This window comes from Magnolia sinica, chromosome 10 (genome assembly GCF_029962835.1).
Source record: "Magnolia sinica isolate HGM2019 chromosome 10, MsV1, whole genome shotgun sequence".
Taxonomy (NCBI): domain Eukaryota; kingdom Viridiplantae; phylum Streptophyta; class Magnoliopsida; order Magnoliales; family Magnoliaceae; genus Magnolia; species Magnolia sinica.
The window spans coordinates 15,533,573-15,560,629 of NC_080582.1; the positions used below are offsets into that span (position 1 = coordinate 15,533,573).

General features: G+C 40.5%; 1 protein-coding gene across 10 annotated transcripts; it reads right to left on the reverse strand.

The window, feature by feature from the left end:
* Positions 1–4,173: 4,173 nt before the first annotated feature.
* LOC131258058 (uncharacterized) lies at positions 4,174–27,057 on the reverse strand. Of its 10 annotated transcripts, none has more exons than XR_009177834.1 (4): positions 26,907–27,056; positions 22,678–23,308; positions 22,492–22,540; positions 4,174–5,028 (listed from the first exon to the last, which is right to left on the reverse strand). XR_009177834.1 is itself a non-coding variant. In XM_058259112.1 (3 exons), the coding sequence occupies exons 1-3, from the start codon at positions 26,969–26,971 to the stop codon at positions 12,135–12,137; spliced, it is 351 nt and encodes a 116-aa protein (XP_058115095.1). In that variant the 5' UTR covers positions 26,972–27,057; the 3' UTR covers positions 12,099–12,134. The 10 variants fall into 10 exon arrangements, 1 of the variants encoding a protein (XP_058115095.1); XR_009177828.1 differs by having other exon boundaries at positions 22,631–23,308; XR_009177832.1 differs by having other exon boundaries at positions 22,631–23,202; positions 26,907–27,055.

Below are 27,057 nucleotides of genomic sequence, written 5' to 3' on the forward strand. Positions count from 1 at the left end.
TCTCATTATCCAATAATCAGGTAGAAACACTCCCATTCCGCTCTCCAAATTGCCCTCTTCTCTCAACATTGTTGCTTAAAAACAATGATCACTTGCAAGAAATCCCAGATGCTTTTTTCCAGAACATGACCAAACTCCGAGTCCTCGACATTTCTTTCACAAGCATCACTTCCTTGCCCTCGTGCATGTCCTGCCTGTGTGAATTACGGTCGTTGAAGCTTCAAAGCTGCTGCAAGCTACAGGCTCTTCCTGCATTCCTAAAGGATATGCAGAAGCTCGAGATCCTCGATCTCCATCAAACTCCCTTGACGAAGATGGTGGAGGTATCCTTCCACAACATGCAAAGCCTCCGACGTCTCAACATCTCAGGTGCCTGCAACCTCAGCAGGCTCTCGCTCAAGGGTTGTCACTCTCTAGTGAAACTGGTCAGCCCAAATAAACATTCAAAACTTGAGGCACTTCATCTTTCAGGCATGAAAATGGAAGAGCTCCCACACGAAATTTTCAATCTGACTAGCTTGCGGTACCTGGACCTGTTGGGAATGGAGCATCTCAAGACGGTTGACTGGAGAAAGATAAATCAGCTTCCAGAAAACTTGAATTGGGATCGATGTGGCTTGAACTTGCTGCATGAGCAGTTCCAAGACAGCAGCAGTCGTCACATCTCTGTCGGTGATGCAAGTGTTTTTGAGTCTTTGGACGAAAGCTCGAAACTGTGGAAATCCTGCTTTCAAAAATTCCATTTCTTGGTCTGTCCCTGCGAGGGAGGGCGCAAGGATAGATATCGTGATTTTAAAAGAAACCGATTTTTCTACCAGCGTATTTATACTCGATTTGAGCAGTCTTTGAGTTATGAAAGACAACTGGAGGTTTGCGGTGGTAAAAATTCCCTAGACGGTGTTAGAGGGGTTCTCTCAGTGACAGAATTCTTTCATTTGTATGGCAATGCGTTCATTAAGGCACTGTCCAATCTTGGCATCGAGATGGACAACCTTAAAGAATGTTGGATTGAGAAATGCCATCAACTGGAGATTCTGTTCGTTGGAAGAATGGCAGACATTGATGCAGCAGTTTGTTTAGAAAATCTAAGGGTGTCGGATCTTGCCAAATTAAGAACAGTGTGCCGGTGGCAGTTGGGAAGAGGGAGCTTCGCATGCCTAAAGAATATATATTTGGAATGTTGTCCGAAGCTCGTGAACTTCTTCTCTTCGAGCATTCAGTTACAGAATCTCAAATTACTAGAAATAAAATTTTGCTGTAGACTGGAGAAGGTCTTTGAAGAAGACCGCCTGGCAGGGCAAAATGCATTTCCACAGCTAGTTGATTTATGTCTTTGGGAGCTACGCAAACTGAAAAGCATTTGTGGTGGGCACTTGCCGATGCTGAAGAAGTTGAAGATTCGAGGATGCCCGCTGCTGGAGAAGCTTCCTCTCCATAACACAAATGCTTCTGCAGCAGAAGTCAAGATTGAAGGTGAGCTGAAATGGTGGAAAAGCATAAAATGGGAAGGTAGTGTCAAGCCACACAACATCCGTTTCAAAGAATGGTGTCCGTCAACCAAGTGATTCTTTTCTGCTTCAACTAGGATCTGTTTATTATGTTATTATTCTCTTATTGAACTATTGTAATTCTCTTTTATTTGTGCGATGCTGTGGTAGAAAGAGGGTGTTCCATAGGACTTAGGTGACTTAGTCGTAGTGGCTTCGAATTATGAATTTCATGAACAAATTGGATGTGTTACTCTTTAGCAAGAATTTCGGAAATTTAAACAAGTACTGGATTTGTTTTGTAAATCATGCTTGCAGCAGTAAGGACACTTAATTTATTTATTTATTTCTTTTATTTTCCTCACAGAGGTGTTAGATGATTTTTGTTATGGGGCCTTTCTGCTTTGCATGAATTGGTTGGGTTTTTCAGGTTTCAGTTATGTTCCCTAATTTAGATGTAATTTTCTATTATATGAGAGAGAGAGAGAGAGAGAGAGAGAGAGAGAGAGAGGCATATGCTTATGACCTTAGCCAACCATGGATAAGGCTGAAACTTGGGCCAGGATCATCCCAATCCCGATTGATCCACTCAATTGTTCCGTGATGGGCATCCTTAATTATTTATATCATTCTCTTAATCATGTTTATCAAATCCAGAGAAATAGGCACTGTTGGTTAAAAGTTCGAGTTGGGTCATGAAGAAATCTGTAAGCCTGAAAATTGGGTCCCATCACATATCCGATTTGCAGTCTTAACCGGCGAGTCTTTTCTACTTTTGGCAATCGTTTGATGTTGACATCTCTCGTTTTATTTAGGGTTTTTTACCACAAAATTCCACACAAATAGAGCACTGAAATTACCATAATGCCCACCATGCACTTGTTTCTTTAGAAACTGGTAAAGTAGAAATTCTTGGGGCCCATTACATATTTTTATGATATCCAAGCCGTCCAATAGATGTAATCTCCTATAGTGTTGAGAAGTACCAAAAATTTCGTCAATCTAAAAGGAGGATGAGGCACACCATAAAAAATAATATACACCACTTAAAATCATCAAAATATAATCACAGCCCACTATTGATTCAATAAAAAAATATTTTTGGTCCTTGTGATTATTATGTTTGGTTGAATACGTTTGGCATGCTAATGTTATACACAAACTATGTGGGGCGGCCGCTTTTTTTTTTTTTTTCCTTAGTTCATTACTTTCCAAAGAAAAACAATAAATAGGGTACTTCGGTACTTTTCCTTCTCAAAAAGGACGTACTTAATTAGTCATTATTAAAATCCTAAAATATTTATTAATTTATAAGAGAAATTTCAATTTTAGCCAGATTTTCCCATCAATATCCTGAGAAATTCTAGAGAGAAGAAATTCCCGATAATGAGATTTGTCACTACAAAGACCTATAAATGGCCAAGGGCCAATCTTAGATGCACCGAAAAGATGGTGACCGTCTGCCATCCAAATTGAGGATTGCAATGGAAACAGGTAGGCCTTACTTTCATCCCATTATGTGGAAGGAACCATTCCTCTGGAATCCGAATGCACAAGACAGTTATAATTACCAGATGCATCCATACCAGTAGCTAGAGCTTTCAATCTCAGTATCTGCACTAAAGAATCAAATCCATATCGTATTATTGTTTACACCAACATTAGAATGAAAAGAGGCCAATCTCCCTATTGGTTTCTGAACCTGGTTGGTAAGTGTGGGCCGATGGCTAATCTATCCAAGCCATTGATCAAACGTCCCCCATCATGGATGGACCATTCCCAGTATATCCTCCCAATTGGTCAACTCTAACCTCCTGCTGTTAAAAAGAAATGAACCAACAAACCACACTCACTGGAGGAAAGGCCAAAGATTTGATGGCTAGGATCTTCTGATTTGGGAGATTTTGGGGCAATCGTCCATCCACGATTGGGGCCTACAGATCGATGGCTTGGAAAGATCAACCATGAACCCTACATCTATGAACTTATTCCGAACAGGGAACTCGGCCTCCTTGAATGAAAACACACTAGAAAGTTGCTTTGATATGACAATACACTAATCACTTGCATTCAGACTTCAATTGTGCATAATAACCTAACATCAAATCCGTTGACTCCGGATGCTCCAGTCCACATGCAAAAACTGTAAAATGGCATTGTTGAAAGATGAAAACAAATGTAGTTAGAATCGTTTCCCTCAATTTCAGATTGATTTTGTACTGATTCCACAGAATGGATACAAAGGTTCAACCGATGCATAACATCTGAATTTACAATCTTCCATTTTCATAGCTGCTGTTTATAGAGAGGTCTAGACCATGAAATCCTCCACTTTTTATCTTCCATGAGTAGCGATAACGGTTTTCACAAGCTTACAACTTCAACCAGCTGTTCTCTACAATGTACGGTACCCTTTAGATGCTCAGGATCATTGCCAGGGTTCAAAATGGTTAGCCACTTCACTACATCTGCAACCAGTGCATCCAACATGCATTTGAATGTGACTCTGAGCAATTCATTGAAATCTTTTGATCAGTTTGGAACGAGCAATGGCCACGATAAAAGTATGCATCAGTAACCATAACGGTCATTCAATGAGGTTCGCCCATCGCCCAATTGTTCTGCATGAAGTCAATGTGATTGGTCACATATACTAAACAAGCACATAGTCATCAAAATCCTACTATTTGCAATTTAGGATTTGAGTTGAATCTTAAGCAAAACTATTTGAATCTCACCTTGAATCCCTCTTTATATGAATCCTACGATTCTATAATTTAAATCTTACAATTTACAATTCAAATTATACTTATTCTCTTCTATTTTAAGATTCACTTGGCATTCATTTTATGTTTTTAAATTGCTGGGGGCATTTTAAGAATCATTTAGAAAAGGTAAATTACTTTATTTTGTTCATGATAAAGATTAAACAGTATATACTCTCTTCAACATTAAATCATGGAGCTATTTTTTTTTTTTCTACTTCTTAACCGTTGACCTATATTTATTGTGGAATGAATGAATGATGGTTAGAAATCAAAGTATCTTTTCTTGTTGTTGTCAGTCCATAGTATCAAATGCCACTTTTCCAAATGTCAACAAAGTCGTCAGATTCATACATTTTTTGTGGCGCTTCATCATGTACATGTTGCTTCTCTTTCACTTACATGTCCTCTGTAGCACCAAGCCATATAGGCTTTGTGACCGTGAATGTGGCCACTTTGCTTTCTATGCCGTCACTAACATCTTTATCACCTTCTGGAGGTTTCCTTGTTTCTAAGGTAAGACTCTTATCTTTATGGGAGGAACCATTTGCAGGCTTTGCTAGCGTAGAGCTTTTCTTTTGCTCCACTAAAAGCCTTTTTTGTGACGTTGGAAACAGGAATATCTGGCTGGTTAGATTTTGATGTCTGGGCTTTTGAATCCCTCCTCCGAGCAGCTTCTCTTGTCGGATTAGCAATTTTCAGTAAGAATTGGATCCGATCCAATTCAGATTGCAGAGCAGACAGTTCCTTCTGAAGTTGCACAGTCGCATTGATCACTGGTACATAAGTAATTAATGTCAGCAGATGGTTGGAAGAGTTGACTGTACGAATATATTCCTAAAACAGCAACAACACATGAGCACAACGTTGGACAAAATGCATGGCTAAAAAGGGTGTCAGGATCAGGAGTGCAACTCGATCAGGTTGGGCCGGGTTGGGGGTCAAACTGAGCCCAAGCTGACCTCAAGAGGACCCAACTCGCAGCCCAACCCAACCCGACTTTTTTTTTAATAGGCATAACCCATTACTGATATTAAGAAAAGAAAAGATTAAAAAACGAAAAAAAAAAAAAAAACAGGACCCAGGAGAATCGAGATAGAAATCCCAGTACAAAAGCTACCTCACCTACACTCGTTCCTGAAAAGAAGAAAAAAAACTCCATATACAAGAAGCAAAAACAGAACCCACCCAAGACAAAACCCATTTACCCTATTTCTACCATTTTCAATCTCTGTTATCTAATTCAACAGAGGAATCCAGACCCAGCATCGCTGAAAGGGTCGTATTTGAAGCTGAACCTTCTCCTCGACCGCGCTTTCACCTGCCTCCTTATCTCTGCCCGAACCTTCCAGAACAATCTCCTGCATCTCCTCTTCCCATTGCTGAATGCCAGCGTTGTTGGCTCCAATATCACTGAAATCATCGCCATTCCCTCCGTCAAATCGAAGGGACGGATAGAAACCCAACACAACCCAACCCGACTTACACCATACTTGATCCAACGGGACCCAACCTGACCAGACCCCACCCAACCCAAATAGACGTAATTATTCCCAACACATCCTAATCCAACCTGAATTTGCTCAACCCGAATCCAACCTGATATCAAATCAGGCTGGCTTTTCCAATACGAACCCAAACTGAGGACCTTGACAACCAGAACCAACACGACTTGAAGTACGGTGTTGGAAAGGGCAAAAAGAAATAAGAAGAAACAGGAATGTGAAGAAGTATGGATGGGTTGTCACTGGGGGCCAACTTCCCAAGTTTATTCAAAATCACCTTGCAGAAAAAAGTGTCAGTTGATGGTAGACTGGAATGAAACTTGACATTCACAAGGAACCTTAAAGACAAAGGCTGAGGAATTCACCAGCTGTTAGGGAAACTAAAGCAGGTCACTCTCCCAGAAGTTGGGGAAGATTCCAGGAAAGGGGCTGCTGGGTAAAGGACGTCTTTATATAGAACTTCTGGGCTGTGTAAGGCAGTCTGTAGAGTGGTGGACAAGTTCAAGGAGGGTCAGATTCTCATGTGGTGACAGGCAGCAAATCAGTTCTGGAAAGACCTGTGGATCGGAGAGAGGTCCCTCCAGGAGGAGTTTCCGAGGTTAGCAAGTCTTGCCCCATATAGGGAGCTCTCCCTTGCTCAATGTTTCTTCATCATCCGGATGTAGTAGTTTGGTCTCCCCCTTGTAGGAGGAATTTGTCAGACAAGGAAGCGGGCCTCTGCTTGTTCCTTCCATCGGATGATGACTGACAGCATGGCACATAGGTGCGAGATCCAATCCATCCATCAGATTGGTCCGACCTTCTACATGTTCTACCAAAAATAAATCTGGTCCACTCATCAAGCGGGCCCCAATACTAGAAACAGGTGGATGTGTTAGAAAACTTTATCCATTTTTTTTAGAGTAGCTCATTTGTCTTGCAGACTGTGACCCACCTGACTAGTGGAGCAACCTGATTCAGGATGGGGCCTCAATCTAGTGGTTCCTTTCTGATGGATGGATTCGATCTTGAACCTATCATGACATGCTGGCACATGAGTGGCGTGTACATGAGCTCTATTGCACACACGTGTGCACTTAGCAAAGCTCCATCCAAAGAAAAGAGGTGTTAGCTTCCCAAACAAGTGCAATGAAGGAGAGGAATCAGTTCACCTATTCCTCCATTGTTCAGTGGCTTGTTTTTGCACTGTTTTTTTTTCCAATCACTTTGGAATTGCATGGACTATGAGGGAGAAGGTTGTAGCAGTCTCAAAGTAATTGCGGAAACAGTCCTTTAAAGGAAAGAGGAAAGTACTCTTGATTCGTTCTCTCTAGTGTTTTGTTGGAAAATCTGCTAGGAGTGGAATTACTGCATTTAGGGAGCAGTACCCTCCCAGGCATTACTGGAAAGAATTAAAGTACAATCATTTGGTCCCTTTCATCTCCAGTTTTTAGGAGAATCACAGCATGGGACCTTCTCTAACGCGGACACTTTCATGGCCAAGATGGACCAGATAAGGCCCGATCGAAGGCAGAAGTGAGCAGGACCGTCAGAACCTTAAAACAATCGTATCTCACAAACCAGGATGAGTTTTTCAACATATCATATATATATTAGGATAAGATAAGCTACTTTAGCCAACCAACCCTATTATGCTGGGTTGCCCACACTTTGCGAGATTTCAAATCCACAGTCAAAAGTCCATTTTATTTTATTTTTTATAGTAAGTTTTAGTTCAATCATAACTTTTGATGTCGTGCCCAACATGAAAAGGGCTTAGAAAAATTAGGAGAATAATGTGGTTAGGCTAAATTGGACACTTACTATTTTTGGCCAAAAACCATGAAGTCTAATAGGAATCATCACCGTTTATAAATAATAATTTTACTACTTATAGTAAGTCACGTTTTTAGAGAGTTTGAGTTGGAGTTTTGACTCTAAAACTTCATCTTAGGTTCGAGTTCACTATTTAAAGGATTGTAATTTCTTTTCGAATTTATTAGAAATTATTCGAAAAGAAATTATTTCTTTTATTAGAATTTACTAATTTTTTATTTTTTATTTTTATCATCAATCAATTTCTTTTCAAATTTATTTCTATTTTATCCCTCGTGGATTCAAGGACTCTGAGGAATCCACCCCATCATGTCCTTCCCTACATCACCCTCCTTTGGTAGGAGTATGAAAATTGAATTTTGATGGCACTTACATCAGTAATCCAAGCCCTTGAGGTATTGGAGTGTGCTTAGAGATGAAAATTGTCATATTCATATGGTATAATCAGTAATCCAGTCCCATTGAGTATTTTCTTGTCTTTTTTGTCAAATGAGAACTTTATTGCTAAATATGACAAAATGGTTAAAAAATTTCCCACCAACACATGAAGATGTTCCCAAGACCAAGATAAATTAGGAAATTCAATGATGAATAGATGATATTAGTCAATCTCATAGGAGCATATTATTAGTTACTCATACAGAAACCTAACAAAACTTTAAGTATCAAAGTGGGATAGCCCTAGAGCAGGGGTCCTGAGCATCAACATATACATAGTTGATGCACATGATCCTATACACTTGCACTAACCAAATTGTTGGGTCTGATGGGCACCACTATTGATGGGGGATCCCCTGCAGTCTTCTAGATTGTAAGATCCTAACAATTCAATGTTTCTCCTGTACTGTTTAATGTGGAGTATTATTTTCATAATTTCTTTTGGTTGGAACGCATCATTTCTCGTGACTCGAGTAACAAAATATCCAGAATTTCTCTCCAGGATAGATTGCCTGCTACGCAATGCAAGTTTTAATTGTGAATCTTCTCCAAGCCCCACTATGATTTTTTGTGTTAAATTCACACTGTTCATCAATATTTACAGATATTTTAGAACATGAACCCAAACATGAGGTACATCCAAAGCTCAAGTGGACCACACCATAGAAAGAAGTGATGATTAAACAAACTACCATTGAAACATTCCTAGTGCCAACCATGACACTTACTTCTCATCTACCCTATTCATAAGGTCACCCATACCTGGATGAAGTTAAAACACAAATATCAGCTTGATCAGAGCCTTCTGTGGCCACAGGAAGTTTCCAACGGTAGCATCAATTCCTACTATTTCTTGTGGTGTGGTCCACTTGACTGTTGGCTTGCCCTGTTTTTCAGAATGATCTGAAAATAATGGATGAACAGTGTGGATATAAGAAATGCATACATTTCATGCATCGATAAATTCAGTTGCTTGCAAGAGAGAAGAAAACCCGGAGTGTTGACATATGGAACTTCCATGGCCCCCATCATAATGTATGTATTAGATTCACATCGTCCAACCATTTTTCCATACCTTGTAAGACTCGAGGCCAAAAGCGAGACAGATCCAAAGCTCAAATGGGCCACACTATAGTTGTAAATTAGCCTTTCAACTCCCACTGCTACCTGTGGTGTCGTCCACTGGAGCTTTGGATGTGCCTACTTTTTAGGGTTGTTTGGATCTAACACATAAATCACAATGGGCCAGCAAAGTTCCACATGGTAAAAATTGGATTGTGTAATAGGCAATCCATTAGCGAGAGAGAAAATCCGGTTGAAGTCAGGTCGGGATGGATTGGTCTAACATGACTCGAGCCTAATTATAAACCTGCTTGAAAATTGATAAGGCCAAGCTTGCAGGCCATGCCTAGCCCATGCTCTCATTTCCACCCTTACGAAAACAAGGAATTCCAATTTTGCAGAAAGGGATCGTCCAGAGGGGATGGCAGCTTCCAGGGATGGTGATGATCGACAGCTCAGACTAGGAGAGGTTGCAAGTGCTTGGTCACGACGCATGAGGCAACAGATATGGGACTGCTTGAGAGATGACAAGATTTCAGTGTTCTCAGTTTGGGGATGGGAGGGAGTGGGGAAGACGAGGAACATGAGACAGGTGGTTGCAGCGGTGATGGAGGAATCCAGAGAATCTAGTCATCCGTTTGATGTGATCATAAGAGTAAGAGCACCGGGGGTCGAGTGTTTTTCAGAGAAGATGCAAGCGAGATTCAGAGGAGAATTGCACTGTTAGCAAAAAGAGCAGGAAGGATCATTTAATTTTGATGAGTATTGGCAGACACCGATTTTAATGGAGTTGGATGAAAAGGGGAAAGGGAATCGTTTAATGGAGGTACAAATGGGAATCAAGGAAGCATTGAAGATCCCAAAGTTCATGCACTTCTCCACAGCTGATAAACGAATCTCAGCCAAGCTAAGCAGCCAGAGGTTCCTCATCGTCTTGGAAGATGTTTGGGAAGGCATCAACTTGAAAAAGATGGGAGTTCCAGTCATGGCCCCTGCTATCACCAGCGGTAGCAAAGTCATGATCACAACTCAATCCCGAGAAATTCGTAAGGAAATGGAAGCCCAATTAAATATCATGCTGGGGGAGTGGTCTAAAGAAGACACCTGGGATTTTTTACAGAAAGAGGCAGCTGATGTGATGGCCAGCATTGGTTTCTCAACAACCGGAGACATGGTCTTGAAATGCTTCTCTTATGTGTCCTTTTTCTGTTGAAATGGACGCTCCATTGATGGAGATTCCTTGACAGGAGTATTGGAGGTCGGAGGGGTTTTTAGATGGATCTTTCAATGAGGAGAATAATGAAGCGGCTTTCAAGAGACTGGGGAATATACTGCTCAAAGAGCTCGCAGAGAGATGCATGGTGCTATTGTCCCTGGTGTCATCAAGACCAAATTACCTAGGCTCCGATCCTACCCTTCCTCTTGTTAGCCGGTAGCGCACCTGCAAAACAAAGAGACACTAGGGGCGCTGGTTGTAGCCGGGGACCCTCCGATGCCTAAGTCAGGGCAGGCACACAGTGGGCGTAGTTGGATTAGAGTAGTTGTGCATACCTTTCTCTTGACTTGAGTAAGGTGTCTATCAATAAACCTTACAGGCCACTTACATGTCGCGGTCTCGGTGAGCAGTCCCTCCCGCATATGGCGGTGATCCTCCCTGAATATTTTCTATTCTGAGGTACTGGTCAATATCTGAGGCCGAGGTCATTGGTCAAGGGGAATTTATGGATTGGCTACAAGAGCAATTTACAATGAAGGGATCTTCAAGAGGACAATATCACGTGGATATGAATTCTCATGTGATGGAAGTGATTGATTCTCAAATGTTCCTAGAGAAGTACAACTTTGATAGGAAAGAATCATGCCAATGGATCTCATTATCCAATAATCAGGTAGAAACACTCCCATTTTGCTCTCCAGATTGCCCTCTTCTCTCGACATTGTTGCTCAACGATAATGATCACTTGCAAGAAATCCCAAATGGTTTTTTCCAGGGACATGACCATACTCCAAGTCCTCAACCTTTCTTCCACAAGCATCTCTTCCCTACCCTCGTCCATGTCCTGCCTTTGCGAATTACGGTTGTTGAAGCTCCAGAGCTGCTGCAAGCTAGACGCTCTTCCTGCATGCTTAAAGGATATGCAGAAACTCAAGATCCTCGATCTCCATCAAACTCCCCTGACGAAGATGGTTGAGGTATCCTTCCACAACATGCAAGCCTCCGACATCTCAACATCTCAGGTGCCTGCAACTTCACCCAGCTCTCGCTCTAGGGTTGTCACTCTCTACTGACACTGGTCATCCCAGATGAACTTCCAAAACATGAGGCACTTGATCTATCAGGCACGAAAATGGAAGAGCGCCCGCACGAAATTTTCAATCTGACTACCATGCGGTGCCTCGACCTGTTGGGAATGGAGCATCTCAAGAAGATCGAGAATTGAATTGGGATCAATGTGGCTTGAATTCGTTGCACGAATAGCTCCAAGACAGCAGTAGACATCGCATCTCAGTCAGTGATGCCGGCATTTTCGAGTCTTTAGACCAAAGCCCTGATCTGTGGGAATCCTGCTTTCTAAAATTTCATTTCGCGGTCTATCCTTGAGAGGGAGACCACAAGGATATATATATGCTCATTTTAAAAGAAAGTGATTTATCAACCAGCGTATTTATACTCGATTTGATCAGTCTATGAGTTATGAAAGACGCCTGGAGGTTTGAGGTGGTAAGAATTCCCTGGATGGTGTTAGAGGGGTTCTCTCGGTGACAGAATTCTTTCATTTGTATCGAAATGTGTTTGTTAAGGCACCGTCTGATGTCAGCATGAAGATGGACAACCTTAAAGAATGATGGATCGAGAAATGCCATCAATTGGAGTATCTCATAGTCGGAGGAACTGCAGATGTTAATGCGGCAGTCAGTTTAGAAAATCTAAGGGTGTCCAATCTTGCCAAATTAAGAACAGTGTGCCGGGTTTGGAATAGGGAGCTTCGCATGCCTAAAGCATATACATTTATACATTTGGAATGTTGCCAAAAGCTCGTCAACTTCTTCTCTTCGAGCATTCAGTTATAGAATCTCAAATTACTTGCAATAAAATTCTGTTGTAGACCGGAAAAGGTCATTGTAGAAGACAACGTGGTGGGGCAAAATGCATTTCCTTCCACAGCTAGTCGATTTACGTCTTTGGGAGTTACACAAATTGAAAAGAATTCACGGTGGGCACGTGTCGATGCCGAAGAAGTTGAAGATTCAAGGATGCCCGATGCTGGATAACCTTCCACTCCATAACACAAATGATTCTGCAGCAGAAGTCGAGATCCAAGGTGAGTTGAGATGGTGGGAAAGCATAAAATGGGAGGGTAGCGTCAAGCCTTGCAACATCCATTTCAAAGAATGGTGTCCATCAACTTAATGATTCTTCTATACTTAAACTACCTCTGTTTACTTCTTTATTCTGCTCTTCTTGAACTATTGTAATTCTCTTTTATTTGTGTTACGGTGTCACAGAAAGACGAGGGTGTGCCATCGGATTTAGGTGATTTAGTCTTAGTGGCTTTGAATTATGAATTTAGGAAGAAATTGGATGTGTTGCTCTTTTGGATGTATTTCGTAAAAGGTAAACAAGTACAGGTTTGCTTGGCAAATCATGCTTGCAGCAGTAAGCAGGACTCAATTTTTTCTTTTATTTTCCTGATAGACTGGGTCCACCCGTCTTTATTATTTATGGTTTTTATTATGGGGCCTAGCTATTTTGTATGAATTTGTTGGGTTTTTCAGGTTTCATTTATGTTCCCCTAATGTGGATGTAATTTTCTATTACATCAATGAAATTATAGATGACAGTGTCTCAACAATTAAAAAAAGAAGAAAAAAGAGGCACAAGCTAATGAACTCAACCCAACCCATGGATAAGGCTGAAACGTGGGCCAGGCTCATCCCAATCCCAACTGGTCCAACCCAATCGTTCGATGGTGGGGATCTTTAATTCTTTAAATCAATGCTCTTAATCATGTTTATCCAATCCAGAGAAACAGACACTGTTGGATAAAAGTTTGGGTTGGGTTATGTGAAAATGCATCAGCTAAGTTGAGGTAGGTCTGGAAATTGGGTCCCATTACATGGCCAATTTGCAATTTTTTTTTTCTTAACCAGTGAGTCAGTCAAATAGGCCCTTATGGCCTGTTTGGGAGATTGGAACCTCCAGGATTTGAAATCTGCCCGTTGTGTTTGGCACCCTGGATTCAGAATCCCTGTAATCCAAAAGTAGTCATGCATGCTATATTTACAGGGGTTTGAATTTAATTACTAAATCAACTTTAATATTTCTAATTAGTGAACGTGTGTAATGTTTTGACACAATGGTTGTAATAAGCCCGTTGAAATATATACTTTGCCCAAAGCACAGGATCACATCCGAGTGACTAACCAATGATTTTTAACCATTGATTTAAATGGGCAATGTTTGGACAGAGCAGATTATCCTATTAAAGTAATTATAGTGAAGCAGTTGATAATCTAATTGTTTTGGGATATCATCAGTGAGCCATGTGCCCAATAGATTAATAGCCAAGTGACACACATGTTGCACATGCAACTCTTGGAAGGATTTTAGATGTAATACAAGCTTCCACCTTGGATTTCAACCCCCCTCTTTGAGGGGATTTGAATCCCCTTAGATTTGAAACCCCCAATTACTTTATGGTACCAAACATATTAGGAGATTTGAAATCCCCCTAAATCCATGGTGCCAAGTGACCCCTTGGTCTTTTCTACTTTTGGTAGTTGTTTGAGACAGAGATCTCACATTTTAATTATGGATTTTTACCACAATTCCTCGCAAATTAGGATTTACCAAATAATGCCCCTACCTACCGAAATGACTGTTTTTTAGCACTGAAATTACCATAATGCCCACATTGCACTTGCTTTTTTATAGAAATTGATGAAGTAGAAAATTATGGGGCCCATTACATATTTTTATAATATCCAAGCTGTCCAACAGATGTAATACCTCATGGTGTTGAGTAGAACCAAACATTTGGTCAACCTAAAAGGATGATGAGGCACCATAACAAAATAATATACACCACTTAAAAACATCAAAAGAAAGATTTTTGGTCCATGCGATTATTATGTTTGGTTGCAAATGTTTGACATGCTAATGTCATACACAAACTGCGGGGCTGCCACGAATTTTTTTGACTTCATTACTTTCTAAAGAAAAACAATACATGAGGATAGTTTGACAATTTTCCTTCTCAACAAGGTTGAACTTAACTAGTTCATTATTAAAATCCTAAAATATTTATTTATTCATAATAAAAAATTTATTTTTTGTGAGATTTCGCAACAATATCCTGAGAAATTCCGGAGCAAAGAAATTTGTCACTACAAAGATGTATAAATGGCCAGGGGCCAATCTTAGGTGCACCGAAAAGATGGTGACCATCTGCCATCCAAAATGAGGATTGCAATGGAAACAGGTCTGAGCTACTTTCATCCCATTATGTGGAAGGAACCATTTCTCTGAAACCTTTTTTTTTTTTTTTTTTTCCTGAAAGTGGGATCACACCCCCTATAACTTTGTTAATATGAATAGAGGATGTACAAACAGGACTTTTGGGTAGGCTCCACAAAAACATTGGGCCTCACCTATCATAACTCTTAATCAGCAAAACGAAAGAAGAAAACAAAATGCCATAGCCGCCCTGAAGAAAATAAAGATTCACACCAGCCTCGCCTACCTGCAACAAAGAGACATTCTCTGCTCCTCTTCTGATCGAGATTCAATCATTTCCACAGCTAGTTGCTGCTACCAAGTCTATAAATACAAGGTGCTTCTTTTTTTCTTTTTTTTTGATCGGGATATCCCAAAATCAATTGGGGATCTTTTTTCTTTTCTTTTCTTTTTTTGTTTTGCAGCAAATGATATCATATATAGACTCAACCCCACCAAGAAACGGCTTCCCGTTACCAAAATGTTGAGAACCGACACAAAATGCTTCACTCTGCCTCTGCATTCTTTCTCATTGCCACCTATAATCAACCGAAGCCCTCCGAACTTCCACTCTACACCTCACTAAACTATTTATTTCTAATAGGAAGCAACTGCCGACATTTTACCCCACTTTACAGCCCACTCCCAAACCAGCTGACAGCCCACAACTACTGCCCATAAACTAGCTGACAGCCCACCAGACCTATAGAGCCACCTTCTCAGCCTAGCCCAATGACCCCTGCTCCAGCAGACGGCATGAACAAAACACTGGGGCCAGCCAGGCACTCAACAGCTCATCATCACTCTCTAGCTCCACCTGATGCACTTTGTGTTTAAAACAGCAGCCACAGACCACCACTCACAACACAAAACCAAACTTGCAGCAGCCTCCCAAAACACCAACTGCACAGATCACTGCCTCCAGCAAAGAACAACAACTCCACCCACCAAACTACTCAACAACTCCCAAACAACAAAGCACAACATATAGCCACCAACTAACAACCTTCCCCAAAACAACATACAATTACTTATCACAACATTCCTTAACCAAACAACAGGGCTAGATACAGCAGCTCATGGGATATATGCAAAGAGCAATCCGAACGAATAACTAGAACCACCTCAGGGTTCAAGACTGGCACCGAGATCTTCGTTGAAAGAGGCAACTGGTAGGAGCTTGAGACAGGGATCAATATAACCAATCTATAATTTCTTCACGGGATTGCTAATCAAATGACCGGAGAAATTAAACAGCTGGGCAGCTGGGAGACGCCTGCTGTAGGTGCTACAAAACAAAACAACATCCGGCCCAGCCTTAGGGAATGATTCCTTATTTTAGCCATGACAAATTGCAGTACAGGGCAGAAAAGGGCAAGGAAACAAGACTCCACGGCTGAGATCGCTATCCCCAGCGAAAGGTTCCCAAGCCTGCCTTGTCCATCATAAACATACCTCTCGCCTCCCTTGGAAGGGATGAGCGGAGCCTGTACAGCCAATCCTGGGCTCCACTGCTGCCTAAGCGGCTAAGCAATCCGCTATCGAGTTGGATTCTCTGAAAATATGACTGAACTGGTGGTTAATACCTCCAATTTCCTGACAGATCACTTTTATATCATACCAAATCTTCCAATGAGGCACTGATTGCGGATTTGTAATGCTTCTGAAAATGATTTTGGAGTCTGATTCAATGATGATCCTTTGAAGCCCTCGGGATTTACATCGCTTTATCCCCTTCAAAACTGCTCGCGCTTCCGCTTCCGTGTTTGTAACTCAATCAAAGTAATGGTGGAATTCGAAAATGAGGTTGCCTTGATGATCCCTACAAATTCCCCCATCCTCCTCCACCCTCTCCTGGGTTTCCTTGAGACGATCCATCTACATTGAGCTTCACCCATCCCTCTATCGGCGGAGTCCATATGAGATAGTGAGGTTTCCTTCGCCTTCCCTGTGTGAATGTGTTATCCAGCACCTGGAGGGCCACCTGTTGAAGGAAAGGGCAGAAACCGTCCTCTGGCATTTGGTGAGATAACTCCCCAAGCCAGCTTTTAATTCTAGCAAGAACTTTTAATGTAATGATGGGTTTGTTATCAAATCTATTTGCATTTCTAGCCAACCAGATTTCCCACAAAATGATGCTTGGGGATAGGTCTCATAGTCTGAGAAATCTCAAGCTATCGCTGGCTTTGTTGGTCCATATGCTTAGCCTTTGCTCTAGAGAGTGGATATGACCTTCGTGAACATTAAAAAAAAAAAATGTGGCTGAAGAAAGACCACACCTCTTTTGCTAGTCTACCTTTGCAAAAAAGGTGATCGATGGATTCCTCATCAATCCCTAAGGATGAACTACTGATCTGGAAAGGAGGCGCAACTGGGATGGGCTGTGTTTCTTTGTTGACTCCTTCAGAGGTGTTGTCCGCTCTGCGTGTTGGAACGAGGATGACGCGAACAACATCAGAGTTGTTATGTTGCTCCGTGACTGGTAAAGAGGAGGATGGTTGGATTCCCTAAGCGGGTTGCCCATAGTGCAACTCATAGCATACACATTTTGAGAATGTGTGAACGCCAAGGCGTTGCACTACCTTTTCGACTGGGATCGCTCTTTTCAACGCCTTCCACGCCAGCATGGATATTTTCGGCGGGATAAGCTTGTGCCACACCCATTTTGCCCAATCCTGGTTATGACTTTACATAAAACGTTCCATGTTGATTTAATAGTGAATTTTTGTGATGGAAATGATGTTCAGATCAGCTCATCTTCGTAATCTGATATGCTTATTTTGCTCATTGCCATCCTAGCAAGAAGATGGGAACACACATGTTCTGCTAACAGGGCTAAATTCCATCCGTTAGGAGTGAGAAGGTCTTTTACCTTCAAGGACATCAACCGGGTAGCCCATTTCCTAGTCAGTTTTCCCTCCAGAGGTTTGCCTCTCCTTTGCCGATCATCCACCTAGAGCTACGGATAGTGAATGGAAGGTATTATGGGTAAAAATGGACTGATCAGAGGTATGAGACAAATGAGCCGAGCAGCTAGACCGGATGACTATGGATTGCTTGAGGTCCAGAAAATCACCTTGACCTTTAGTGTTGGCTATTTTCTAACTCGGCCTCAATGACAAGCCTCAGATACCAACCTCGGCCTTGGAGGCCGACCCAAGGTGGTACCGACCACGGTCTCAAGGGATAACCTCGACCTCGGAGGTTGGCCTTAGCCAAAGACCTCGACGTCAGAGTTCGGCCTCGACCAAAGACCTCGGCCTCAGATATCGACCACCGCCTCAGAATACAAATACACTTACAATATATAAAGATAGGATTATCATCTGAGATATTCGTCGAGGATCTTAGGAAGTCAATCACAACACGTCTGGAGGAAGATCTCTTCCATAATACACAATCACCATCCAAGAGTTATTGCCATATACGTCTCTGGGACCAAAGGCTATAAATAAAAGCCTCATCTACAATAAAAGGTACGACAAATACTCTGATTCTATTATGCCTATTGTAAATCCATATCATGACTTAGGCATCGGAAGGTTCCCGGCCTTAACTGGCGCCCCCTATGTCTTCTCTTGTTCTTCAGTAAATTGCAGATACTCTGGCTACCAGGAGGTGAGGTAGCACGACCAGATTGGCATCAACAGAAGGTATCTAGCAATAAACTTCCATACCTTGGATCCGAAGCGCATGGCTGAGGTGGGGTTTTGAATGAAACGGGAAAAGTATTTAACTTGGATAAATTTTGCCCACAAGGACTGCCCTTTGAGAGTGGAGAAGCACATTTTCATGCGGAAGTTTACCATGACCTCTCGGAGCCTCCTGACGCCCAAGCCACCTTTTTTTTTGGGTAGCATATCTTGCTCCAACTAACCCAGTGATGTTTCTTTTTATTGTCTATCTCTCCCCACATAAAGTCTACGAACATCAATGTTATCAATTCGCATATGCGATCGCACAATCGCATATGCCATGGCATATTTTTTAAAAAATAATAAAAATTTGAAAAAAAAAAAAAAAAAAAGGTAAAAAAAAAATTTTGAAAAAATTCTTAAAAATAAATAGAGAAAAACTTGTCTGATTAGTACACATGATTGGATTGAGTTATTTCATTATAGTTTGAGTGTTTCATTAAGTTTGATATTTAATTACTTATATTATATTATATAAATTTTAACAAAACAATCAACAGGCTACATTAAAAGATAACTAATTATTATAAACTTCGAACAAAGAAATTTCACTGATAAATGGATAACTTAAAACAACTTACAAGTTATAACTTACAACTTAATTCACAAAAAGTAAGCACGGCTTATAAAATACAAAAAATAAACATAATTGAAATAATTGTAGAGAAATTAGAGTAAGAGAGAGAGAGGTTTAAGAGAAAAAGAGTAAGAGATTTAGAGCTTTGGAGTAAAGAATAGTGAAAATGGAGGGGGCATGAGTGCCTATTTATAGGCAAAAGTTCTCCAAATTGAAAAAAAAAAAAAAATTTCTTCCGCTCTTGGCTATTGGGAAATATGCGATCGCATATGCAGTATGCGATCGCATATTGGCATATGCGATTGCATATTGGTCGCATATAAAAGTATGCCATGGCATACTTGCCAAGATCGCATATGCCATCATCATGGCATATGCGTATGCGATTTTATCAACAGCATGCGCATATGCAATCGCATTTGACAACAATGACGAACATAGTTTCCATTTCTTTGCATATGGAGGCTAGAATGTTGGTTGTTGCTAGAGTGTGGATGGGTTAACTTGAAAGCACGTGTTTAATTAGCACAATCCTCCCGGCTTGAGTCAACGTTCTTGATTTCCATTCTGCTGTTTTCCTATAAGCTTTTGTGCTTGAGATGATGGAAATTGAGAACTTTTAGCCTTTTATTCGAAATAGGGACTCCAAGGTACATGATGGGAAGCTTATCTTGCCTACAGCCGGCAAGATGGTGATTGTATGAATTCAGGATTGTGGGGCTTTTTTCGAGACAATGTAGCAGCTTTTCCTAGAGTTGATCCATTGGCCTGAGGTAGCCTCGTACTTCTTAAGAAAGCATATGAGATTCTGAATAGATGCTTTACCTTCATTAATAAATACAATCATGTCGTCTGCAAATAAAAGGTTAGAAATCAAGGGGCACGAGCGAGGAACATGAAAAGGAGAGCAAATACCTAGTGGGAAAAGACGATGGAGTCCCCTGCTCAGGACCTCCAACACTAGGATGAAAATAGCTGGAGAAAGAGGATCTCCTTGTCGGAGACCTCATAAAGGTTGAAAGAAGCCTGCCATTTTGCCATTTACTAATGTTGAGAGCCACATGTCTTTCCAGCACCCTTCCGCCATGGCTAACCAGTCGCTTGCGAATTGAAACTGGAGAAGAATGCAATTAACAAAATTCTACTCCATTCTATCATATGCCTTCTGCATATCTAGCTTGATAATAACATTCCCTCCTCTAATCTTTCTGTCTATTTCTACCAGTAATTCATCAGCTAGAGCAATATGTTCTGATATATTTCGGCCTTGAATGAAGTCGCCTTGCTCTTCTGATGTCAGTTTAGGGAGGTTCGAAGCTAGCCTGGTCACTATGACTTTGGATATGACTTATGAGTTTGTAGAGGCAATTGCATAGACTTATCGGTCTGTACTCTGAGAGTTTGGTAGGGTTTGGGATCTATGGGATGAGGCAAATAAGCGTGTTGCCTATGCTTCTCAGGAATAAACTTCCTGCGAAAAAATCACAGACTACCGCATGAACATCTGCTCCAACTATTTCCTAGCATAGGGCAAAGAAACTGCCCGTGTAGCCATCCGAACAGGAAGCACTATCTCCTGGAATGCTAAAAGCGGCTACGTTAACTTCCTCCAAGTTTGGGATCCGTTTAAGCTCCTCGTTGTCTAGATCCATGACTAATCGTGGGATAGATTCCACTATTTCCCATGACCGAGGCTTACTATCAGCTGAGTACAAATCTTTGAAATAGTGAACCACTTCTGATTCAATTTCATCCGGGGATGAGAGGATGATACCTGACTCTGACTTGATTTGGTGTATCGTCGCTTGTTGTCTTCTTTCCATAACTGAATGGAGGAAAATTTTCGTGTTGCCGTCACCCTCCTGAAGCCACTCGTTGTGGGATTTTTGCTTCTAATAAATCTCTTTTTGTAAGAGGGTTTTTCCCAGGTGAGCTATGGCATCTTTCAACAAGAGGTGTTGCTGATCTGATCTTGAAGAGAGAAGGGCCTGTTCCGCTGAGGTGATTACATCTTCTTCCTGTTTAACATTTTGGAAGATGTTCCCAAAAGCCTTCTTGTTCCAATCTTGGTGATGCTGATCTGATCCTGAAGAGAGATGGGATTGTCCCACAAAAGGTGATGCATGGATGGAACATTCCCACCTCCCAATTGGTCAACTCTAACCTTCCTATTGTTAGCATGCAAATACATCGTTAATGCATTTGAGAGATTTTGGGGGAATTGTTCATCCACGATGGGGGCCGACAAATCAATGGCTTGGATAGATCAACCATGAACCCCACATATATAAACTAATTTTGAACAGGAACTCTGGCCTCGAATGAAAAACACACTTGAAAGTTTCTTCGAAATAACAGTACACTAATCGCTTGCATTCAGACTCTCATTTATCTGAGCACTGCATATGTTCTTCTATACTGTCACATCAGATTTGTATGTTCTTCAATTCATACAAAGTTTGCATCTATTTGCTTTTCTTTCTACACAGTTCTTGTCAATTTTGGTTTCAAAGAAAGTTTCATGCCCTTGGGAACTTGTTTATTGTAAATAACAGTTTCGGAAATGTGATTTTAGTGAAGATCTTTTCAGAAAAGTTCTATATCTGAGCCTGACGGAACCCAAGCCTGACATGTTGATAGCCCTTGGAGATTCTGAGATTCTTGAAAAGAAAGAACAACTTGAAAATCCCCTGGAAAAAGTACTTGAACAAGATATCACAAATAACAATGATGAAAAAAGATGGCAGTTACGATGGATTGCAAATCGATCAGAATTTGATCAAGGGCTCTAGAAATATCGGAATTTGATGAAGGGATCTAGAGATAGATCCATGAACAGATCAAATTACGATTGACAGATGCATTGATGCAAATATCAATAGATGGATTCGCAGTCAAGTCGGCAGGCTTTGACACATGGTCAAATCTAACATAGAGACGAATGATATAACACACCACAATGATCAGGGCAAATAGTTCAAAGATAAAGGTGAGATGGAGGACAGTACGGCAATCTTGAATCACAAGAAGATAGAATCCTTTTCAAGTCTGGTGGTGTCCTTTTTAGCCTTTTGGTTTCTTTACTTTTCTTTTCTTTGAGCTTGTCTTCGGCCCTTGGCTTTTGTTCTGAGCCATTGTTGTAACTACGTTTACTTTTCTTTCTTCTTGTATAAAACATAAGAACAGCAAAAAACAAATAGCATACAAGTGTAAAAATTATAACTATGCAGACAAAAGTTTCCACTTCCTTGACTAACAATCACAATTAGAGAAAATGAGCACTCCCAAAAATCCTCAAATAGGTGAAAAAATGAAAGGGTTCTCCGCAAAACCACAATCCATAACCTGTACCCCTTCAACTTCAAAACAAAATACGATATTCCAGAGTAGGTGGTGGCGTTGTATTTTTGAGAAGAAAATGAAAAAGAAACAAGAATGAAAAACAAAAGAAAACCAATTTCTTCCCTTCAGATCAAGCACCAGCACACATCCCCAAAAGAACTTAAAAAATTCAAATCACGATTACAGGTAGAATATCCCATGAAGCTGCATGCAAGCTCGTGACTCGTGTGACTCATTTAGTATGCCCTAATACACCAAATATCAACTATATCTTCATAGAAAATGAACAGAAATATCCTCAGACTTACAAGTGGCATCAACTCAGATGGTCCTTGGAATATATACAGCTGAGAAGAGCTGTTAGACATCAAATAAAAAGGATAATTAATAGCAAGTTAGAAAAAAGAAAAAGCATGTCTAAATAGCCTACAAGCACAACTCTTTTACCTTTTCCATTCAAGCTACAGATGCATTATGTCAGATTAGTAAATTACATTCAAGCTACAGACATGGTGGGCTCCATTTTTTCTGTCAAGGAGAGGCAATTTCTTTTCCAAGCTTCTTCCCCCTCCTCCTGTACCATCAACGTGATACCCCATATCCTACGCCACATGATTGCTTCAGAGGAACCAAAAAAGGCATTCAAGAGATGATGCTCCATAATGGTCCCTCTTTCTTACCACCAACTGAGAACTATATCCACCACCATTTTGAAGATAGAAGTAACAACACAGAGCACCAAATCATTTTTGTAACTCCACCCAGCAACATCATGAAGTTACCCATGCAGAAACATCTTCTAAGGAGTAGACTTTGAAATCAACACTAACCTTCAAACAAATCTTCAACAGCTCCCACTTAGTCTGCCATCGATAGTTTCTTTCTGAGCTTTTGCTTTCTCCTATCATTGCAGTTTAGTGATATATTTGAAGCATGGTCCCCTAATGGACAAAAGATCCATAGCTTCGACCTCCGTCCTCACTCTGTGATTTTCCTTATGCTCCTAATCCCGATCCCTCCTGAAATCACTCCTGTTTTGGCCACAAAATGAAAAACAAGTTTCTAGACCCCAATCTTCCAACTGATCAAAACATTGTCTTTTAATCTGAATCAGCATATCTGAACCTGACAAATATAAAACTCACATTCAACACTTTGCGATTTCTAGGATTAAAACTTTTTTTCTATAAAAAAGATATGATTTTATTGATAAGAGCTAAAACAACCAAAAGAAGTACAAAGAAGCCCAAGAAATGCAAGATAGATCACAATCATCTAGAACAATTGAGATTGAAGCCCAATCCATTTCATTCAACTCAGCCCACCTAAACACCTCTGATGCTACCCCACAAAGATTGCAGAAGCAGCAGTTGCTCCTCTTCGCCATGAGGCCCACAAATCGGCCATTAGAATCAATCTCCATAATCTACTTCCTCTCTTGCCAACACTGACCCCATGCCAAGACAATAGGAAGCCCTCAATTGATTTTGGTATCACCCAGGTCATCCCAAAAATATCCAAGAATCTTTCCCACACTTCCCTTACGAAGATGCAATGAATAAGATATGATCGACCGACCCCTTGCTACGCATGCATAGCAAGCAAATGTTAGTTAACACCATTCCTCTCCTATGAAGATTATTAATCATTAGCATCTTGTTCCACCCCCACCCACCAAACCAATGCCGCTACCTTGGGGGGTTCCAGAAGACCAAATGAGTTGCTTCCTTATTGGATGGAGACCCAATGAGAAGGCTATAAAGCACTGAACTGTAAATTGCTCGGTTTTATCTTTGACCCACACCAATGAATCAAAATCTATAGAAGAAATCAATATACCCAAGAGCCGTTAAGATAAGCCAATGAACTCCCCCCCCCCCCAAAATAAAAAAAAAGAGCCAAAGAAGCGTTTGTGTTTCCATGACGACAGGTTCCTCTCCTTTTTCTTCATCACCTTGTCTCACAAATGTTTCACAAGCTTCCCAATACAGAATAAGAACCCCAAGTATGAGGAAGGAAACAATCCTTCCTTACACCAAAACACCTACACAAGATCCTAGACTTCCACCTTAAGAATGTCAACACCCAACATTTCACTCTTCTAGAGTATTCACCTTTAAACCTGACACTACTTCAAAGCAACAAATAATCTTCCAAAGATTGTCCACCTTCGACGCCTCCACATCCCAGAATAGGTTTCTATCATTGGTAAAATGGAGATGGGACACTTAAAAGTCTCCTTTATCCACCTCAAATCCATCAATGAGCCCCACGGAAGCCCCTAATCCAACATTTTGCTTACGGCATCCACAATAACCACAAACAAGACCACATCCTAAAATTCAGAAATATTCCAACTCTATAACTTCAGAGATGTGCTAAAATTCTTCAGGCAGAGGACCACATCCACCTACCATCAAAATTGATGTTGAAGACAAATAAGGTATAGGAATCAGACCAGACAACCTATTCAATCTTCCTCCTCACTGGAATTGTCTTTCATTCCCATTCACTTCTTTGATCTTTAGATCCATTCTAATTAAAATTACTGTCTTCCCTTTATTTTCCTTGATCTTCAGCATCTTCCATGTAGGTTTTCATTGTCTCAAAGTGAGACCTCAAATTTTTAAGTGTCTGCCCTCGGTTTATCGTATGCACCAGTCCCTCCAAAAACTTCTCAACAAGAGTCTAGCAGCACCAAATTCTTATCCTTCACCAGCATAGCAGTCAGCAGAAATCCAACCAAGAGTCTACCAACTATTATAATCATTCAGTTGTAAATTTGTAATAGAAGATTTGTCATTTGATACAATAACATCAAAGTCAAAATATGTAACAAAGATGTACTAAGAAAGGTGAATTTAGTCCCAAATGGGCCAAAGAAAAAGCAGGAATTAGAGGGTCCGAGTGCATCAGGATGTAGTACCATGATGCACCAAAGTCTATTAACACTTACAATGAAGGAGATTAGTTCAAGGTTGATGCATAAACTGGCCCCAAAGAATATTAACATTCGGTTATAACAATTGATAAAAGCCCTTTTGCTGACAGCTATCATTTTGTTCACTTCAATCAGTGATGAATAAAGTTTATAGTTAGGCATCCCAAATTTACTTAAAAACAAGGGCATACACTTGTTAACTCATCTTCAATTGTTGTCGTTGTTTTTCTTTTTATTTTTATTTTATTTTATTTTTTAAGACTATTTTGAACTGGATATTCAAAAGATTTTGGTAAACAGGAGCAACTTGGTTGAGTCAACTTCAGAAAATCACATGTTTTTTCTACTGAAATTCTACTTGGTTACAAATTTTCTGTTCTTAGAATTATATTTTCCAATTTCCACTTCACACTTTCTTTTGTTCAACCAATCCAATTTAGACATGTTTAATTGGAGAGAGTGGTGACTAATCTTCTTTCTGGGGCATTGCCCCTGGAAAAAGGCATATGATTGCATCAATTGGGAGTTCCTGATTTACCTGTTGGGCCATGATCAAAGCCTGTATCTTGAACCCCTCGTTTTCTATTCTCATCAACAGAACTTCAAAAGGTTTCTTCAAGGCGAGCCACAGTATCATGCAAGGTGATCCCTGTTCCCTCGATTGTTTGCTATAAATATTGAATCCATTTCAAAATTCATCCAGAATGCTGTAAATGCCCCGATCTCCTATTGTTACCCTTAATGGACCATTACGGCGTTACATGTACATTTTTCCATAATAACTGTTACAGTACGGCTGTTACAGGTCGATTTTGCCATAATAGCTCTTACGGCCATTATGACCCTATAACACATAGCAGTTACTACCATTACCATTACATAACCGTTTTGGAATTCCTTAATTCAGGCGCTACAACAAGAAAGTGTTTTTTTTTTCCAAAATGTTAGCAGGTGCAAAAACCGAGGCAGTGGGATTAGGAGTGGGAGTGTCAGTTTGAAGAAGTGGAAGCTTAGTAGAAGGTTCCTGCAACTAGGACTCAAAAGTATCATAACTGTAATATGTTTAATAATATTGGTACTCTGTTCATATGAAAACATGATTTGCTTCTAAGGAAGCATGTCCATTTGATGTATATTAAAATCTAAAATGTGATAATAAGGGTAGGTACATCAATCAATGAAGTTAGTTCTTCCAAAGGAATCACAAAGGCTATACTCAGCTATACTTGTAACGAAACATATTGTCATACTAGAATAGGGAGAAGGGAAGGGTGTGAAAGAGGAAAGTTTAGTAATTTTGGAGAAACAACGTATAATTATTTGCAATTGAGATGAGCTAAAAAGCTTTTGGCATTTCAATCAAACACACCTTATTTGGATGATCCAAATTTGGAATGACATGTTGGGCAAAAGGGAGGGATTATATTATGGAAATAGGGTTAAATTCGTTTGGAACGTAAGCTTTAGAAGGAACTTAAATAATGTCAAAAGAGGATACCTAGTTGAGCTACTGTGTGAGTTTCATGAGGTTTCCATTCCAAAGAGGAGTTAATAAAAAAGAGCATGGGAATAGGAATTGAATGGCCCTTCTCTTGTAGTTCCTGTTCAGATTATTTTCCCAATGAGGATCATCTTCTATTGCCAAGATTCGAAGAGAAGATTCAAACTATGCATCTAGGATTAAGGAAGACAGCTTCCCTAGAGAAACCCTTTCTTCCTGAGGAAATCAAGCCAGAAGTCTTTGATTTGGAAAGGGATAAGGGCCCTAGCCCTGATGGTTACCTGCGGACTTCTTTCAGCATTTCAGAGAGCTCGTACAGCACGATCATCCAGGAGTCATCTTCCATTGGAAATGGATTGTTCTTCCATTGTCCTGGTCCTAAACTATAGAAGGTTACGAGAGTAGAGGACTATAGAGAAGCGGATGAGGTGG

Bases quoted from the DNA above. Each gene is read 5' to 3' on its own strand.
- LOC131258058 (XM_058259112.1), bottom strand. From the start codon at position 26,971: ATGGAAGATGACTCCTGGATGATCGTGCTGTACGAGCTCTCTGAAATG. The intron at 22,541-26,906 runs GTAACCATCAGG...GATGTCTAACAG, and splicing joins ATGCTGAAAGAAGTCCGCAG to CTCTTCTCAGCTGTATATAT. The intron at 12,372-22,491 runs GTAAGTCTGAGG...CTTCTGCTGCAG, and splicing joins CATCTGAGTTGATGCCACTT to AATCATTTGTGTTATGGAGT.